This window comes from Bos grunniens, chromosome 8 (assembly GCF_055505025.1).
Source record: "Bos grunniens cultivar Pamir isolate PY7600 chromosome 8, Bosgru_T2T1.0, whole genome shotgun sequence".
Classification (NCBI taxonomy): Eukaryota; Metazoa; Chordata; class Mammalia; order Artiodactyla; family Bovidae; genus Bos; species Bos grunniens.
In genome coordinates this window covers 46,568,160-46,587,461 of record NC_141172.1, presented here as the reverse complement: position 1 = coordinate 46,587,461, position 19,302 = coordinate 46,568,160, and the positions used below count along the sequence as shown (strand labels likewise).

General features: G+C 37.6%; 1 protein-coding gene across 1 annotated transcript in view; it reads left to right on the top strand.

Moving 5' to 3' along the window:
• CEMIP2 (cell migration inducing hyaluronidase 2) overlaps nucleotides 1-19,302 on the top strand; it is a 78,248-nt gene that overhangs the window by 42,627 nt on the left and 16,319 nt on the right. Inside the window, 6 exon segments of the mRNA XM_086414338.1 lie at nucleotides 5,258-5,389; nucleotides 7,015-7,050; nucleotides 7,779-7,934; nucleotides 10,406-10,583; nucleotides 13,089-13,304; nucleotides 17,379-17,587. Of these exon segments, the coding sequence (XP_086270464.1) occupies nucleotides 5,258-5,389; nucleotides 7,015-7,050; nucleotides 7,779-7,934; nucleotides 10,406-10,583; nucleotides 13,089-13,304; nucleotides 17,379-17,587 (927 nt within the window).

Here is a 19,302-nt window from a genome sequence, read left to right as displayed (position 1 = left end):
GAGGGTTTTGAAAAAACATTTATTTTGCTGTTCTGGGTACTGTGGCTGGGCTTTTTATCTTAGTTAGATGCCAAAGAAATTGATGCTTCTTCTCTTTTTGACAGTTGCAAATTGATGTTAGAAAGAGTTGTAGAAAGAGAAATAAAGAGAGATATGTTGAAAAAGGGTCCAAATTTGGCCTACAGTAGAATATGATTCATCAAAAAATAAGCTAAGACGTTTTAGTATAATCCCTGAAAACCAAGGAATATGTAATTTATTGTTAGTGGTCAAAATGGAATATTGCATTAAATCTATTTCAAAGGGAAAAGTCTCAAACTTGATCAAGCTAGTTCTGGTTCAGTTGTTTGTAGTCTCAGATTCACATCATAGCTGGGCTCTTTGTTACTCTCCTTTATAACCACAAAATGTAATTGGTATATGGATCAGCATTTCAACAAAGTTTTTCTTTTTTTCTGAACATCCTGTAAATGAGCCAAAATAAATAAGATGTCTCCAATGGAAACAAAATTTTCCGGAAGATGGCAACCTAAGGTCATACTCAGTAGAAACTGTGTATGACCTTAAGTTGCCATTTTTTTCTGGGAAATTTTGTTTCTATTGGAGACATTTAATTTATTTTGGCTCATATACTTCATGTTAAAAAAAAAATTTGTTGAAATGCTAATCTATATCCCAGTCATTTTCCAGGTGGCTCAGTGGTAAAGAATCTGCCTGCCAACGCAGGAGACGTAGGAGACATGGGTTCGATCCCTGAGTCAGAAAGATCCCTTGGAAGAGGAAATGGCAACCTACTCCAGTATTCTTTCCTGGGAAATCCCATGGAGAGATGAGCCTGGTGAGCTACAGTCCATGAGGTTGCAAGAGTCAGACATAACTGAGTGACTGAGCATGAGCATGATATGAGCCAAAATAAATAAAATGTCTCCAATGGAAACAAAATTTTCTGGAAAAGATGGCAACTTAAGGTCATATTCAGTAGAAGCTGTGTGTATGTTATTTTTCTATACTTCAGATGGATTGACCAACTAAAGGATTTGAAAAGGAGCTAGGTTTAATAGACTCTGTTTGCAGTCATTTATAAAAGGATGCCAGGTGCTGTTGTTCACAAAGGAATAAAGTAGGAGCCACTCTGTAGGTAGGTGAAGCAGAATCACTGTGACACAGTAATAAAAGAGAAAACCTGAATATGTTAGTCACTCAGTCATGTCCGACTTTTTGTAACCCCATGGACTGTAGCCCGCCAGGCTCCCGTGTCCATGGAATTCTCCAAGCAAGAATACTGAAGTGGATTGCCATTCCCTTCTCCAGAGGATCTTCCCAACCCAGGGACTGAACCCAGGTCTCTTGCAATGCAGGCAAATTCTTTACCATTTGAGCCACTATGGGTGGCACTTAAAGAAAAGGATGCCAGGTGTTGTTCACAAGGGAATAAAGTAGGAGCCACACTTTAGGTCAGTGAAGCAGTTTTACTTGTGACACAGTAAAACTGGGGAAATAAGTTAGTAAAACTACTCATTATGAAAGATCAAGTTAAGCCTGAAAAATATTAAAGCAATGCTCAGATGATGTTTGAGAAGTGGAGAAATTGTGAGTATTGTTTAAATAAAACGCAGAGTGGTAGACACTTAATAGCTGAGCAAGATATGACGTAGAAAAAGAGGAGATAAACTTGAGATGAAAAAGGAGCATATAGATGGCAATAAATTATGAACCAAAAAGAGAATATTAACTGACAAAACAAAGGAATCTTGCTAGAAGATTACTACTGTTTTTTGAGAGTTTGTTATAACTGGTAGAACTAGTAATGTGTGCTTTGCTAAGGTATTAATAGTATTAACCAAAAAATCTTTACATAAAACACAATCGACTCTCTTATCTGCCTTAAAAATTATATGTGTGTATATGAAGGGATGAATGAAGAGAATGTATTTCAGAATCTGTTGATGTTTTCATTATACTTGACAATAAAACAAACCTACTCATAATGGTTTAAGAAGCTCCTTAGCCTGTGTATGCATGTCTGATATCATGATAATGATGATCTTTTCTGTGCTCTCTATACTTTTCTCACTAGTTTATAAAGCATACAGGTTGGTAAGGAGTTAGACTCCATTTGGAAGTTGTTATTGAAAAGAACTGATTGTAGAAGAGTAACAAGACATTTGGCAACTAGTATATACATTTAATTTTGTATAAACTGATGAATAAAATATGCCCACATGCATTCATGCAGTCCAGACATGACTAAAAATGATGAAACTCAAACACAAATGAGTAATAAGTCAGCCCATGAATTAAACATCCAGTTCATGGGATTCAGAAGGTATTTAATGTGTTCATCAAAGGGGAAGCTGACTTAATAGTTAATCAGATGAGTCTTTCCTTATATCTTCAAGATGTGAAACTACAGGAATCCAAAGATAAGAATATTTTAACTCCAGAAAGCTCTCAGGTTAAGACAGGGAAATTTCATCTAAGAGAGTAAAAGAACATGAAAACTGACTAGTACATTTAAAGCAGAAGACAAGTGAGAGTCGGGGAGTGTGCTGAAGGCTCATAAGTTGAAGGGGATGGAAAATTAGCTGCATTTTCTACAGACTAAGTGGAAAGGAGGATGAAAAATAAAGGGCATTTAAGCAAGTGGTCAACGATTTATATGGATAGGAATTTCATAAAAAATGAGATGGCTACAGCAGAAAATTAGATGTTGCTTTATTGTACTTTTTTTTGGCTTTCTTTTAGAACATTGTGTAGTTTCCTTTCCAGAACTGTTCCATCTGCTTGATATTATGAAATGACCGCAGATCTGTTTTGCAGCAGCTACAATGCCAAAAGAGTGGGCCACGGCTCAGTCTTTTTACCCCTTAGGTCAGAGCTATTTAGTGTAAGGGGTCACATACACAATCTTGTGGAGTGCTTTCTAGAGTGCTGTCCTTATTATCTGTTCTCCATGATCCTGTCACCAAATAGCAGCTAGTGACCAGTTAAAAAGTGAAATTCGGTTGTATCATTGCTCTGACTCCATGTTTCTGACAACTTTCCATCACACTTATTGATCCACCTACTTTATTCAGGTATGATTGACATGTAAAAAGCTGTGCATATATAGTATCAAGAACTCAGTAAGTTTGGAAATAAGTACACACCTATGAACCATCAAGGGCAAAGTTTCCTTCTGTCTCCTTTATGGACATTATTTTATGAAGTAAAAAATTAGTTTTTTTTGTCAAAAGACCTATAGACTAGCTGTCTAGAATTTATTTATCTTATAAAACTAAAGCTTGTATACCTTTGACCATCACCTCCCCATTTCCTCCTCCCTCCAGCCCCTGGCACCGCCATTCTACTTTTCCCATTGCATTTAGAATAAAGAACCACATCCTTGCCTGAAACATGCCTTCCTCTCTGTCCTCTTCCTCTTGCTTTGTACTTACCAGCCAACCTGCTTGTTGTTCTTGAACATGCCAAGCTCGCTCATGCCTTTGCACTTGCTGCTTTTTCTGCATAGCTGCTTCTCCCATTGTAACATACGTCTTTGGTGGGTACTGCCATGTCCCAGCAACTTTCAAAATAGCATTTGTGCGAATGATACTTCATGGTTATATGGTTGAAGCATCTCAACTTGCTGAATGGGTTTTTGTAAAACTTTCTAGTTTTTCTCTCTCCACCTCCCCAGCTTTGTAAGATTATGATGGAAGTGATCTTATTTTAAGTTAGGAGGCATTCTGGAATTATTTGAGCTGTTACACTTAACAGTTTTTAACGCCAGTTTTTTTTCCTTGGTCTTTTCATTAACATCCTTGTAAACATTTTAGGAAGAGAAAGAAAAAGTAAAATTGTCTTTATAACTAATAAGTCGATGAAATACAGTCTACTTTTTAAAGTGCTGATATTTTACTTTTTATATTTTTATAATAATAGATTTACAGTATATTAGTGTCAAATGTTGGAGAAGGCAATGGCAACCCACTCCAGTACTCTTGCCTGGAAAATCCCATGGGCAGAGGAGCCTGGTAGGCTATAGTCCATGGGGTCGCTAAGAGTCAGAGACGACTGAGCGACTTCACTTTCACTTTTCACTTTCATGCACTGGAGAAGGAAATGGCAACCCACTCCAGTGTTCTTGCCTGGAGAATCCCAGGGACGGGGGAGCCTGGTGGGCTGCCGTTTATGGGGTCGCACAGAGTAGGACACGACTGAAGTGACTTAGCAGCAGCAGCAGTGTCAAATGTACAACAATGATTCAGTGTTTTTATAGATTATACTTCATTTAAAGTTATTATAAAATAATGGCTTCATTTCCCTGTGCTGTATGGTATATCCTTGTTGCTTGGGTTGCCATTTCCTCCTCCAGAGGATCTTCCCCACCCAGGGATCGAACCTGTGTTGCTTATGTCCCCTGCATTGGCATGTGGGTTCTTTACCACTAGCACCACTTGGGAAGCCCTGTTTATTTTATACATAGTAGTTTATATCTCTTAATCCCATACCACTATCTGCTCCCTCCTCCCTTCTCTCCACACTGGTAACTATTCTGATAACTACTCCTTTGTTCTCTGTATCTGTGAATCTCTTTCTTTTTTGTTACATTCGTTTTATTTTTTAGATTACACATATAAGTGATAATGTGGAGCATTTATTTGTCTTTCTTTGTCTGACATATTTCACTAAGCACAATACCTTCTAGGTCCATCCACATCACAGATGGCGAAATTTCATTTTTTATGGCTGAGTAATATTCTATAAATATAATCTCTTTTAAATTTAGGCATTTTATAGACATTGAACTCAGATTTCCCTCTATATCTAAAACATTTCACCAGCATACAACTCAAATAATACTCTGGTTCACAGATATGTATGTTGGAATATATGATTAATTTACTCAGTAAGTTTATTTTAATGTCATGTAACTTAAAAATTTGTGAAAACATGCTGTATTTCTTACTTTGAGGTTTTTGTTTATTTTTGAAATGCTTTTAGTGCTTGGAATATTCTGTAATGTCCACTCTATAAGATAAATTGATGAAAAACAAATACGAAATCAGTTTTCTGCAAATTTGTGATTTTTTTTTCAGTATTTTAAATGTAGATATTAAGTTGTATCTTGGTTTTTTTGTCTTGTTTTGGTCAAGACAAAATCTTGAATCTTGTTTTTTGACCCTTAAGCTTATAATTTTAAATAGCTGATTCCCATTGCCTTTTCATTACTCTTTAAAAGTGTCTTTTTTTTTTTTTTTCTCCCAACCCTAAGGTTTCGGCCTCATCAGGATGGAGACCCTGAAAAGCCACGTGTTGCTGCTTTAATTGACAGGCTCATTGCTTTTAAAAATAATGACAACGGAGCTTGGGTTAGAGGAGGAGACATTGTTGTTCAGAATTCAGCGTGGGTATTCTCTATGAAGTTATTATCTGATGACACTGATGTATTTATTTTAAGACTATTTTTAAAAACTCAGTAGACCGAAAGTACAGTGGTGGTTTCTGGAGTCATAGTATCATTACTAATAGACAGGACAAGCTCTGAGGAAGTATATTAACCGACTGCAAATGTTTGGAATCGTCTCATTCTGCTGCTGTTATTGGAACTAAACTTGTCTGGTGACATGAGAGCTTTTTGATGAGATTAAACAGAAACTGGGACTTTATATAACAAACACGGTCTATGTCAGAGAACTAAATAAAGATTTCGAAACTGCCTTCACTTTTTTCCTTCCTCTTGGAAACTCAGTTTCATGATGTTCTTCCACTGCCATTCAAAACAAAAGTTGAATTCCACCTTAATAAGTCTGTTGACTTATGTTTTAACATGACTTGAGGCAGTAAGCCTCTCACTTCTTTTCCATTTGTATACTTTTAGGAGAAGCCTGAGGTATGTCGAGCTAAGATTCGGTGTTCAGGAGTTTAGAAAAATGTTTTTTTCTGGCTGATACTGATATTAGTTGCTTGACATTTATCACGAAAAAACTGACACTGTATAAAATCTGTAGAAATAATTTGGAATTAATATTGAAAAGTTTTGAAGAGAATACTATGATCTAATTGATAAAAATTAGTCATTCCTTGGTATTCATGGGGGATCAGTTTCAGGACCCCAATGGGTACTAAAATCTTGACGCTCAAGATCCTTATATAAAATGTCATAGTATTCAGTATTTGCATATAGCCTATACACATCCTTCTGTACACTTTAAATCATCTCTAGAGTACTTATTATACTCAAGACTGTAAATGCTACCTAAATAGTTGTAAATACAATGTAAATGCTATGTAAATAGTTTCCAGCACTAGAAAAAATTTTGCTTTTTGGAGTTTTCTGGGATTTAAAAAAATATTTCTTATCCACAGTTGGTTGAATCTGTGGGTACAGAACACACAGATATGGGAGCCAACCTAATGATAAAAATTGTAAATATAGGTTTTTAACACATATTCTCTTTGGGCTTCTCTGGTGGCTCAGACGGTAAAGAATCTGCCTGTAATGCAGGAGACCTGGGTTTGATCCCTGGATTGGGAAGATCCCCTGGAGAAAGGATGTCTACCCACTTCAGTATTCTTGCCTGGAAAATTCCATGGACAGAGGAGCCTGGTGGGCTATAGTCCATGAGGTTGCAAAGAGTCGGACATGACTGAGTGGCTAACACTTTCACTTTTCATGTGCTCTTTACTCTGTGCCAGACGCTGTTCTAAATAGTTGAAATGAATTAGCATTTTAATGCTCAGATATCCTATGAGGAAGCTTATAGTGTTATTTCAGCCTTTAGGTGAGAAAACTGAGGGACACACAAGTAACTTGCCCAAGGTCACACAGCTAGTAATTGGCAAAGCTGAGATTCAAACCAGGTGCCTTTACCGTGGAGACTATGCTTTTAGTCATTGGAAAGTGAAATTTTTGTGTGGTCTTGGAGAATAAATATTATTGGAACTTCTTGGATTTTATGACAATTAAATATTGAGAGAATTACTTCTTACATGATGTGATAAATTAAAATGTTCCTTCATTCTCTTTAGATTTGCAGACAATGGAATAGGACTGACCTTTGCCAGGTTTGTAATTACTTAAAAAATATTTATCTGTTTATTTTAAAGTTGTAAGGTAAAATAACCTTGATTTTTTTTTTTGAATAGCACAGGAATGCTGTATCATTTATTAACATTAAAAAAATAGCACTCACTTCTTGATGCCACTAGAGGGCCAAAAATACATTTTTATTGATTAATTGAATTCACACCAAAGTAGGTTGCTCTAGCTGGAATTGCACAGAAGGATAGGCCCATCACATTTTTTGCTTAGAAGAAAACCCTTGAGCTTTCGATTAAAGATCTTAAAAAGCAAGGGAATAAAGAGGAAAGGAGTAAAAGTTGGCAGCAGATTAAATATTTTCTTTCTTAAAAGTTGGTCTCATTTCACAATGGTCCTTAAGAACTGAACTTTTTATGTTACATATTTTTCCCCAGATAACAGTTACTCTCATGCCCATCTTAAACATGTTTGTCATCTCCTTGTATTCAGGGCAAGTTTATTCTCCTCATTTGCAATATTGTTGCTTGAGACTAAAATAATTAGTTGTTGCTGCTAAATTAAATCTCATTTGTTTAAGTCTAATTTCCAAACCACATATTAATTTATAAGAGGTATATTCACAATTTAGAGGCACCTTTTGATGACTCGCTAATATGTATTTAAGAAGCTGCTGGCAACTTTGCAAATTTTTAGGTTTTTAAAGTTATAGCTTGCCTTCCTGTGTGATTAATGATTATTCTTATTTTAACAGTGATGGAAGCTTCCCAAGTGATGAAGGTTCCAGCCAAGAGGTATCTGAATCTCTCTTTGTTGGGGAGAGCAGGAATTACGGCTTTCAGGGTGGTCAGAACAAGTATGTAGGCACTGGAGGGATAGACCTGAAGCCTCGGACATTACCTAGGAACAGGTGAGCATTGCTGTATCAGAGGAATGTTACCTTTAAACAATAAATGAAGCTCTAACCCTTAAAAAAGTTTCCATAATAATCCTGAATGGATTCCCACTGTAACACTTTTCCCACCATATTTATTATTATTAAAATGATTCATGTTATTATTGCTATTTCTATTGTATGTATTATCCTCTGGGATTCTGGAGCATTAACTATTAAACATTATATGTAGATGTCATTATCAATTTTATGGGGCTTCCCTCAGTGGTAAAGAATCCACCTGCAATGTGAAAGCCCTGGGTTTGATCCCTGGATCAGGAAGATCCCCTGAAGAAGGGAGTAGCTACCCACTCCAGTATTCCTTCCCTGGAAATTCCTTGGACAGAGAAGCCTGACCGGCTATGGTCCATGGGGTTGCAAGAGTCGGACATGACGTAGCAACTAAACCACCACATCAGTTTTATAATGAAGGAAACTATCCTGTTTATCCTTTTTGGATAAAGTCTTATGTAAGCTGGTAGTTGTTTTTTTTTTTTCCTTTCTTGAGCCACAGAAAGTCACCAAACCATAAACTATGGACATCAAATCAGTTTTTCCTTAATATGGTGATGTTAGTCTTAAGAAATAGCCACTGGAAAAAAGAAATTACTTATTGAAAAGAGTCCTAGAAAATCAGTTGATAGATGCCAAGGCTGACTTAAAACCTAACTAGCTGTATAATTAACAATATTTCAGATGTTGAAAGGGTATGGGGTAGACTTTTGGCATGTTTTCTGTCAAAATAATCACAGTCATTAAACTAGTACTTAGCACTATAAAGATTCTTCAGAACTTTTGGGAAACTATTACCTAATTAGTCAGCTTTGAGACACAGTTTAGAGTTGTCGTCATTTTACTTGTAAGAAAACCAGGTAGAGAAAAATTAGTGTTCTAAAGTCCTTACATCAGAGCTAATGTCAGATTTCATTAAGCATCAGTCCCCTTAAAGCTATCCACTGTGTCTGGATATTGGGCTAGGACAGGTCAGCGGGGTAAGGCAGACAGACAGGTGACTTTAAGGGACAGGTGGTGAATATTGGCCAAAGGGCTTAACTAGCTTCTAGCAAAGGGCAGCCTATCCTTGGCCCTATCCTGTGCTTATTGTTGGGAAATACTAAACATCTTTACTACATGCTACACTACGTGTAGAACTTCTTTTAGTCAGACCATGGAAGCCACTAGGAAAGGAACTTCATGGATTTTTAATAGTTAACATTTATTAAATGTTTATTATGTATCAGGCCCTGTTCTGAATATTTTATTATTCAGTTAATCCTTGTAAGCCTGGTGAGGTAGGTGTTGTCATCATCCTGCTTTATAAATGAATAACTTACTAAAAGTAGCTAATGTGGGACTCAAAACCTGTTAGTTTGGCTTCAGTGCTCTGCTCTTCACAATTAAGCCAAAGCTGTCTCTTCTAATATGTAAATTAAAGGGGAAAAAAAAAGCTGTATTAGTTGGGTATGGGCTGCAGTAAAATGGTGGGCAATTCAATTTCATTATTTTTATTTTACATTGGCCTCCAATTTTACTTCAAAATGCTGTTGCTTCTGTGCTAGCAAGGAATTTTTTAAACAGATTGCTGGTTGGTCAATGGGCCTAATTTTTATTTTACTGTATCTTTGCAGCCTTTTCTATGGCAGAGGACCATTTTGCTATATATTCTTGGATACACAAAGATAGGCATAGATTTTTAACCAGATTATTTGACTTTCTTGGGAGTGTTTATGATTTTTTATTGCAAAACACTGCCAAGTCGTAAACTAATTAGTTGCTATAGAAGTCCTCTGCAATGCCATTAAAAAACGTAATAGGGGAAAAAACCTAAGGGATCCAGAATATTATGGGTTTTGTACATTAATTATGGTTAATAACATATGATTAGTAAGTTAAGGAGCTTATGTTTGGACAGAAAGGAGTAAAATGAATAAAATGAATTTCTCAATCTAGCTATAGTAAGCCTTGCAGACTTGTACTTTTAAGTATATCATTTCTCCTTATTACTGTCATTTAGTGGCTTGAAAGGAGGTCTCTCTGATTAAGCACAGATTTGTCTTCTTGTGCTAGAGATTGCGGAATTAAAGCTAAATGGTATGATTTATCAAAGAAAAGATCTTAACTGAGTTGTTTCAAGGAAGGCAGTCACCTCTTGGAGAGGCCTTCACTGTATCCTAAATAGCATCTCTGTCCTACTCAATTCTATTCTGTTCCTATGTCTTTTGTTTTCTTATGGTCTTATCTGAAGTTACCCATTATGTTTTTGTTTGCCTTTCTCACTGCAGTATAGGTTTCATTAGATTGGAGATCTTGCTTCATTAGCACTGTATCCTAGAATTGTACTCAGTGTATATGGGATATTTAACAGTATTTATGAAACAAATATGTAAGTGAAATGCTGTTAAACAGATGGGCCCATATGCATTAAACAAAATTTTGTATTTCAACAGGACATTTCCAATTAGAGGCTTTCAGATCTATGATGGGCCCATTCATCTCACCAGGTGCACTTTCCAAAAATATGTGCCAACTTTAGATAGATATACCAGTGCTATTGGCTTCCTCATGAAGAATTCCTGGCAGATAACCCCTAGAAATAACATCTCCTTCGTGAAGTTTGGTCCACATGTAAGTACGTTCTTATGGTTCCTATACAGTGACTATGGTACCAAGTGGAGGGATGGCACATTTCCAGAGAAAGAAACACAAAGATGGGATTTGCACTGAGTTTTTAGGCTTAAGAGGCGAATCCTATGCAAGAGTAACTCCTGATTTCAGGTACTCTGTCCTGCTGAGTTTAGGATGAGAACAGAAGTCCCATGTAACCTAGAGTATTTTTGATATCAACAAAGGGAGAATGACTTAATGTGATGATCACTGGTGGGAATTGTAGAATTTCATAGGAATAAGAGGATGTATGATTTTGGGGAATTCAGTATAATAATCCATAAAGAGATTTGGGTTTTACCTGGTATTTTACTTTTCTGAGATTATTCTTCTGGGGAGCTGGAGAACAAAAGATTGGGAAAGAACAGAAATACTGGGGTGATAGGAAACAAATTGGGTTATTTCTGATATAAACTATTGGAATATTTTTATGAAGATTGCAAAAAAGACTTAGAAATAACTGTTTACAATACAGTAGGCCACAGAACCAGAGAAGGCGATGGCACCCCACTCCAGTACTCTTGCCTGGAAAATCCCATGGACGGAGGAGCCTGGTGGGCTGCAGTCCATGGGGTCGCCAAGAGTTGGACACGACTGAGTGACTTCACTTTCACTTTTCACTTTCATGCATTGGAGAAGGAAATGGCAACCCACTCCAGTATTCTTGCCTGGAGAATCCCAGAGACGGGGAAGCCTGGTGGGCTTCCGTCTAAGGGGTCGCACAGAGTCAGACACGACTGAAGCAACTTAGGAGCAGCAGGCCACAGAAATCGTTTTCTCAGTAGCTTCACCAGTACCCTCCTTACCATCAATACATAGGCCAATCTGATTATATACCCCCAGCCTCTTCCCATCTTGCCACTTCAAAGATGACAGTGGTGTAGAGATTGAGTCTCAGACCATCTTGCTTTCTGCTCCCACAGGCAGCCACAATTGTAAAGTGACTCATAGTTTTGTCGTTCATGTCCATAGGCAAACTCTGTGGTTCCCCAGTTTAAAAGAGAACTTAGGTTAGTTTATCAAAGTCTATAACTGGTTTTTGTGAATAGACGAGGCATGGAGCAGAGGCACAGGGGCAAACTGATTGACTGGTTCTCATCTAGACTGCATAACTCCAGGGGAAGAGGAAGAGCTACACTGTGGACAGGGCTGGATGTAAATAGGGTGGGTCTTGGATTGCCTATCCATTGTGGAGGTTGGCAGCTCACTTACAGCCTGGATGTTCTCTCCATACATTGAGTTTAGTGATCACTGACATGGTCATACTTAAAAATCAGTTTTTAGATGTTGCATTTGTTGTAGAGTTAGAGTTCTCGCAGCCTAAGAGAATCCATGCTGTTTAAGGCCAGTGTTTCATCAGCCTGGAATTTTCTAGGTGCTGATGCTCTGGAACCATTTGTGAAGGGTATGTTCCGCAAATTTGTTCTTCCTGAAAAGATGGAGAATATGTCCTAGACTTTAAGATTTAACCATGGGAGGTATAAGTGAAGAGAGAAAAGAGTCTAGAACTAAGAACTTAGAACCATTTGTCCCACACATCACTGGCTTTCCATTGAGTTGCTTATCATTTAGATGTTCAGTTGATTTTAAAACTTGCCAGGGCAATGAGTGCATAAAAGCATCATAAGGTGTATTTGCATGGTTTGAATAACATTAGCCTGGTGGGCTACAGTCCATGGGGTCGCAAAGAGTCAGACACAACTGAAGCAACTTAGCACACACTGAAAGATTATAACTTATGTAACCTGTAGCCTGCTTTGTAGCTAGCTATGTACTATGTGTTTGATAAAGGTATTGAATTAATGTTACCTGACATGAAAATTACTGACCTGGACTTAGTCTGTGTTGAGGAGAGAAAAAAATAACAGACACCTTTCAACAGGTTCTAATGAGTCCAGTGGTCAGGCAACCATACCAAGACAACATTTAGACTGTTTCAGTTTGGAACTGTACTTATTTTTTGGTGACAGGAGTCATTCACAGGTTAACTAAAACATTTGAAGTAAAATGAAATGATTAAGTCAGGAGATCGAACTTGTAATATATTTTAATTTAATTGAGGTATAATTTGCATACAGGGACATGCAGAGATCTTAAGTGAAAAGTTTTTAAGTTTTAACAAATACCTTGACTACCTAGTTCCTCTTTCCACAACTATTCTGGTTTCTGTTACCATGAATTCGTTTTATCTGGGGATCAGGTAATCAAGTTGAAAAAAGGGAAAACATCAAAGATGAAGTTGAAAGCTTGCTGCAGAAACTAAGGCTTCAGGAAGTTTTTTTTTTCTGTTCAAGTCATAATTAATCAAAAATGTTGGTTGACAACTATGCTGTGTCTCAGAACTGCATAGTCTTTAAGGTTTTGTAATGAATTGTAATGAATATGAAGTTGGGTTCTTGCAGGGGACACTGGGTACCATGGCAGCAGCCCTCATTGTAGGATGTCCTTGTTTTTCATCGCTGTTAGGTCTCTCTTAATGTATTCTTTGGAAAGCCTGGTCCCTGGTTTGAAGACTGTGAGCTAGATGGTGATAAGAACTCCATATTCCACGACATTGATGGCTCTGTGACGGGATACAAGGATGCTTATGTGGGAAGAATGGACAACTACCTGATCCGCCATCCAAGCTGTATAAATGTGACCAAATGGAATGCAGTGGTGTGCAGTGGGAGCTATGCCCAGGTAGGCCAGAATGCATTGTCTGATCCCCGCCCCCCAGCTCCTGACAGCACTGTTTCTGTGAGGAGTACTCTTCAGATCTTCTGGCTGATGGATACTTCTCAAAGCATGATATTCTTTTTTTTAAAGCAGTTAAAAAAAAGAAAAATTTCATTAGAAATCGTAGACTCATAGAATTTGATTTAAAGTTCCCCCACTACAAACCAATTTAAAAGTGGAAAAGTGAGCCCAAGAGAAGTAGGATTAATTTGCACTTGGTTAAATATGGTTGGGAGATAGTTGGGGTGAGAAACCATATTTCCTGAGTCTTAGGCCAGGTTTTCTGGCCATGCTACAGCTATGCCCCCTGAGAAGGCATTTTATTCTTTGCTTTTAGGGTTACTGATGCTAAGTTGCCTCAGTTGTGTCCAACTCTTTGCGACCCTATGGACTGTAGCCCATCAGGCTCCTCTGTCCATGGGATTCTCCAGGCAAGAATATTGGATTGGGTTGCCATTTTCTCCTCCAGGGGATCTTCTCAACCTAGGGATTGAACCCGTGTCTCTTACAGCTCCTGTACTGGCAGGTGGGTTCTTTACCACGAGTGCTACCTGGGAAGCCCTTCAGAGTTATTATCTCTATTTATCTCTAAATTAGGGAATCTAGCTTGTGAGGCAGAATATCAGTAGGTCACATGGAAAGTGATATATTCTCAGAAACAGAGTTGGGAATTGGAAATAAGTGGACAAGGAAGGAATTCAAGGAAATTCTGCAAATCATAATGTATCTATGAAAATATGAAGGAGATGCTATAGATTGGGAAACATGTCTTTGAAAACATTAAGCTAGTGTGCATTTATTAACTGGATGCCAAGTTTAAGAGGATGGAATACTTTGGGAGGTATAATGTTCAGAAAATAGATGCTGGAACTAGACCACATGGCTTTGAATCCTGGCTCTGTTATTTTCTTAAATACGAGATGTGTAAGTTAATTAGCTGCTCTGTGCCTCTGCACAGTGAGGATAATATTAGTTTCTTTCATATGTGGCTGTTGTGAAGATAGAATGCATGAGTACTGATAATACATTTCACCCATGGCCTGGCACATAGTGAAGTGCTTGCTGCAATTAGTATTATTTGAAGAACAGGGCTCTAAGTTGCAAAGATGATTTTAATAGTGACATTTTGGATGGATAGAAGATTGCAGAATGAAGGTACCAGTTGCCCAGAATTTTGAAGAGAGCAGAATTTTGTTTCCATATTTTAGACAATTACATAGTCATATTTAATTATAAATGTTGAGGGAGATAAAAGAATAAAGGAAAAGGATAACTGGAGCATGAGGAGGAGAATTAGAGGAAGAGCAAGGTATTCTCCAAGGCAGACTGGGCTCTGATAGTCTCAAAGGCAAGAAAGAAGCCTCACTTGCTGATGTGCTGCTGAATTCTCTTATTTGTAGGATGGGTTTTTCCTGGGGAAGGACCAGTTTGGTGATGGAGTACCTTTGCTGAACTCTGGCTACTTTACCCATCAAGTGTGTGTTTGTGGCTCCTGCTTTTCAATTTCTTGAGCCCCTGGAGTCTTATGGTTTCTGCCATTTAATAAGCCTTCTCTAGTGGGAGTTTCTTATAGCAGATTTCTTTATTACTCTTCAGACTTTGAATCATCATTGTTAAAGAATGCTATGATTCTTAAAAATAAAAAAACAGCTTCAAAAAGATTCTCATCAATAGACAAGACAAAGGGCTTAAGAGGGATAAAGATTAGAGAGATTTTTCTGGTTTATTTTAATGGAATACTAGCTTCTTTGTTGTGGGATTTCTCATCCCCATGGGAGCAAGAAGAATCATATTTGCCTGAGTTCCAGGAAGGACCAGGGAAGGATGGAGAATTAATTATAGTAAAAAATAAAGAAGAAAAGAATGTGGTTAAAAATGTGATTTATTTTTTCATTCATTTTATTCTTAACCAGATTTGCCCTCTAAAATTAAGTAGACTCATTAATGCCTAAGAAGATGTAGAAATTCGAGAATTAAAACAAAAATAAGAAGCTTTTAAATTCTTTAATAGCTACAGTTGTAGTTAAATTGCTAGCCATGTGTATTCAAAGGTACATGTATCTGTTTGTCTTTCTTAACCTGGTATGTACTCACTAATGAAGACTTTATATTTTATTTTAAATGTCTCCGTAATTTGAATTTGATATACTTGAGAATGTGAACCTGATACTTCTGTCTTACAAAGCAAAGCAGTAATTCTATTTTTTTGTTGTTTTTGTTTGTTTAATCCTGCCCATGAGGCTCTGGGAATGGTAAGATAGAAATTTTCTCCTGGGGATTTGAAATTTGGGCTGGGAGCCCAGATCTACAGCCATTTGTTGTTCCTTGGATGATATATAATACTGTACGTTTTCAGCAAAAATTAGAAACAACTGGATCTCAAGATAGAATAATCATTATTTAGCTATTTGTAAATATTTTTAATGGAATGTCTGCTTTTCACTGACCCAAGGATAAAGGTCCTCAAGAAGAAAGGTGGTATCATAAGGAGCATGCTGTGCTGTGCTGTGCTTAGCCGCTCAGCCGTGTCCGACTCTTTGCGACCCCATGGACTGTAGCCCGCCAGGCACCTCTGTCCATGGGGATTCTCCAGGCAAGAAGACTGGAATGGGTTGCCATGCCCTTCTCCAGGGGATCTTCCCAACGCAGGGATTGAACCCGGGTCTCCCACATTGCAGGCAGATTCTTTACTGACTGAGCCACCAGGGAAGCCCAAGAATACTGGAGTGGGTAGTCTGCCCTTTCTCCAGGGGATCTTCCTGACCCAGAAATTGAACCAGGGTCTCCTGCATTGCAGGCGAATTCTTTACCAGCTGAGCTATCAGGGAAGCCCTCATAAGGAGCATGTGCCACCTCAAATCTTTGGATTTGGAAGAAGGCAGGTTATAGATATGTATTTGGGGTAGAGTGTGTATTTTATTATATTTTATATATAACCTTTATATAACCTATTATTGGGTTGGCGAAAAAGTTCATTTGGGTTTTTCTGTTGCAACATAATGAAAAAACCCTGAAAGAACTTTTTGGTCAACCCAATGTAATGAAGTACAGGTCACATATAAACATTTAAATAAACAATAAATAAATATAATATATTAAACATATATATTTAAATGAAGACAATCAGTCTCAAACTATGTATTTCCTATCTATATTTTAATCTTTACATGGTGTCATTAGAGAAGAGTTATATCAAAATAGTCAAACACAAATCAAAGTTAAGACTTCCTGGCTCAAAGAGTTTATAATTAAGGAATCACTATGGACAAAACTGTGGAAAAGAGAAACAGAAAACAGAGAAGTTGTGTGGATTAAATGCAGCATTCTGCAGATGTTTCGATACTTCTGGGGAATTCTGTTACAGATGCAGATTTGTTTTAGGAAATTGTTCTGAGGTTATTCCTTGGAGGATGCATTTGGGGAAGATTTTGTTTTGGTGTAGCATAGGGCCCAAATGCCACTGGAATAAACCCAGAGCTTTCAAATTTGCCTCAGTTTAATATGTTTTTCCATAACATATTTTTTTTGCAGAACACTTTATAACTTTTTTTTTAATGGGTGAAAAATGACTTCTTGGGTTGATGCAGGTCATGGAAAATCGAAAGCCAAAGCTCTAAGATATTTTAAATTTCCACCTCTTATTTCAGAGGAAAGCCTTTCAGATTTAACTAGAGGGTATCAGTTTTCACATTAATTTACTAATTTTTTATATGTGTGTACTTCAGATTGAGGGATTTCTTTGACAAGCTATGTAAACCACAAAGGTTTTATATTCTGATGAATAAGCTGGCCTGTTGTGGAAGAGATGATGAAGATCTTGGCTAGTAGAACACATGGTCTGTTTTTACCATTTCAGTTTAAGTAGGCTTCATTGTAAGTGGAGCTTAGGATGAAGTTGGCTACTACTCATTTTTGTCTGGCACAGATCATAGAATCTCTCTTTTGAAAGTAGAGACACTTGACTTTTGCTGGAAATGTTTTTTTTTAGCTATTTAAATTTTCATTCTCTTTTCTTTAATTCTTAATTATTTTTTGAAGGTCTATGTGCAGACATGGAGCACTCCGAATCTGACTATGACCATCACACGAGATGAGTATCCAGACTACCCTATGGTGCTCCGAGGAATTAACCAGAAGGCAGCTTTCTCACAGTACCAGCCTGTGATCATGCTGGAGAAGGGCTACACCATCCACTGGAATGGGCCAGCACCCAAGATTGCTTTTCTATACCTCATAAACTTCAACAAGTATGCTTTTGTTACCGTTATTTCAAATAGTTGAGCAAGTAGTAATTTAATGGAGAGAAATAATAGCCGATCTCCTTTGTAGCAAGTAAAGAATGCCGGTTTTACGTACTTTGTTCCTCCTGTGGAAAGGCTATATATGTTATATTGATGGACTTAAGGGATTATATAGGTTAAATCCTCTCCTTTTAAAAGCATGTATTTTTCTCTATGGCCAAGGTATTTTGTGCAGAAAGCCATTAAAGGTTTTTTTTTTTTTTTTTTTGCTGTGCCACGTGGCTTTTCTGTGGAAATGTGGATCTTAGTTCCTCCCCAGGGACCAAACCTGGGCCCTCAGCACTGGTGAGAGCACCAGTCTTAACCACTGGCCTGGCAGAGAATTCCCCAACAGTAGATTTTAATACTGTATGCTGAATACTTTAATTCTCCATAGCTGGGATAGGAAGACATTTTTATCTGGTGTTCCAGCTGAGCACTTGGTTACCTAGAAAGTAAAAAAGTTTTTGAGGCCAAATTTAGACTTGACAGAAGAGAGTGGTATGATTGATTATTCATGTCATCAGTGGGCACGGAGTGGAAAATTGTGGCATGAATGCCAGATATTTTGCACCTCTGCCTGTATGTGAAAGCATCTTTCTATTCCCTCTTGACTTCTCAATTGTCTGCTCTCATAGTATTACTTTTTTTTTTTATAGTATCACTTAATCAAGACCTCTGTTTATTTATTTAATTAATTTAAATGTTTACTGTGTGCCAGTTGATATAAGGATGACCAAGAGAAATACTTGTCCTTTAGAAACTCACAGTGTACAGGTAGAATAAAATTTAAGTAAATAAGCCAGTACTATTTTTTTAATGGACAAAGGATAAGAGCAATTATTCTGCATAAGGGAGTTGGGCCAGGCTACACTGAGGAAGTGACAGTAAGTGATCATTTTGTTACAAAAGCAGCAGAGTCGGTAAAGGGCTAGTTCTGCTCAAAGACTGATGTATTTATTGATTGTGGTGGGAGCCTAGGTTAGGGGAGTGACAGAGATGAGACTAGAAACCAGAGCTGGGACTATCTAGATATGTGTGGTGGTTAAACCATGGGACTCCATGAAACTGCTCAGATATGTCCCTGAAAAATTGAAATGGTTTGTTTACCTGATTGGTCATAAACCTTGACTTGTCAGAACTCTCTTAAAGTACTAACTGAAATGAACAGAAATGGACATAGATCATATAGGAATTCGCCTCTAAGTAGGGCACTTTAAAGAGTGGCTGAACATATGGTAGATGCTCTTATTCTGAGATGTTAGGCCTCTGGCATATGCTCTAAACTGAACTACTACTGTTTTCCTGTAATACTTGTTGCTGCCAAAGAACTGCACCTTCACTTACTAAGTCAACCAAGACAGAAAAGGAAAACAAACTCTCAGGACTCATCTTTGGCTCTTTATTTTCTCTCATTTCTCTATCCTATTAGTGGCCAAGCCTGGTTGGTCCTGTCTCCTTAATATTGTTCAAATCTCTTCACTCTTGCCACCCTCACTGCTTATGACTGAGTCATTGTCATCTCACCTAGATCCCTGCAGCAGCCTCCTACTCGGTCTCCCCGTCTCCCCCCACTTCCAATCCTTGGCCTACATTGTGTCCAGGGTGTAGTTCTTTTTAAAAGCCAGTCTGATCATATCACTCCCGTCTGTGAGCTACCTAGAAGTCAATGAAAGAACAAA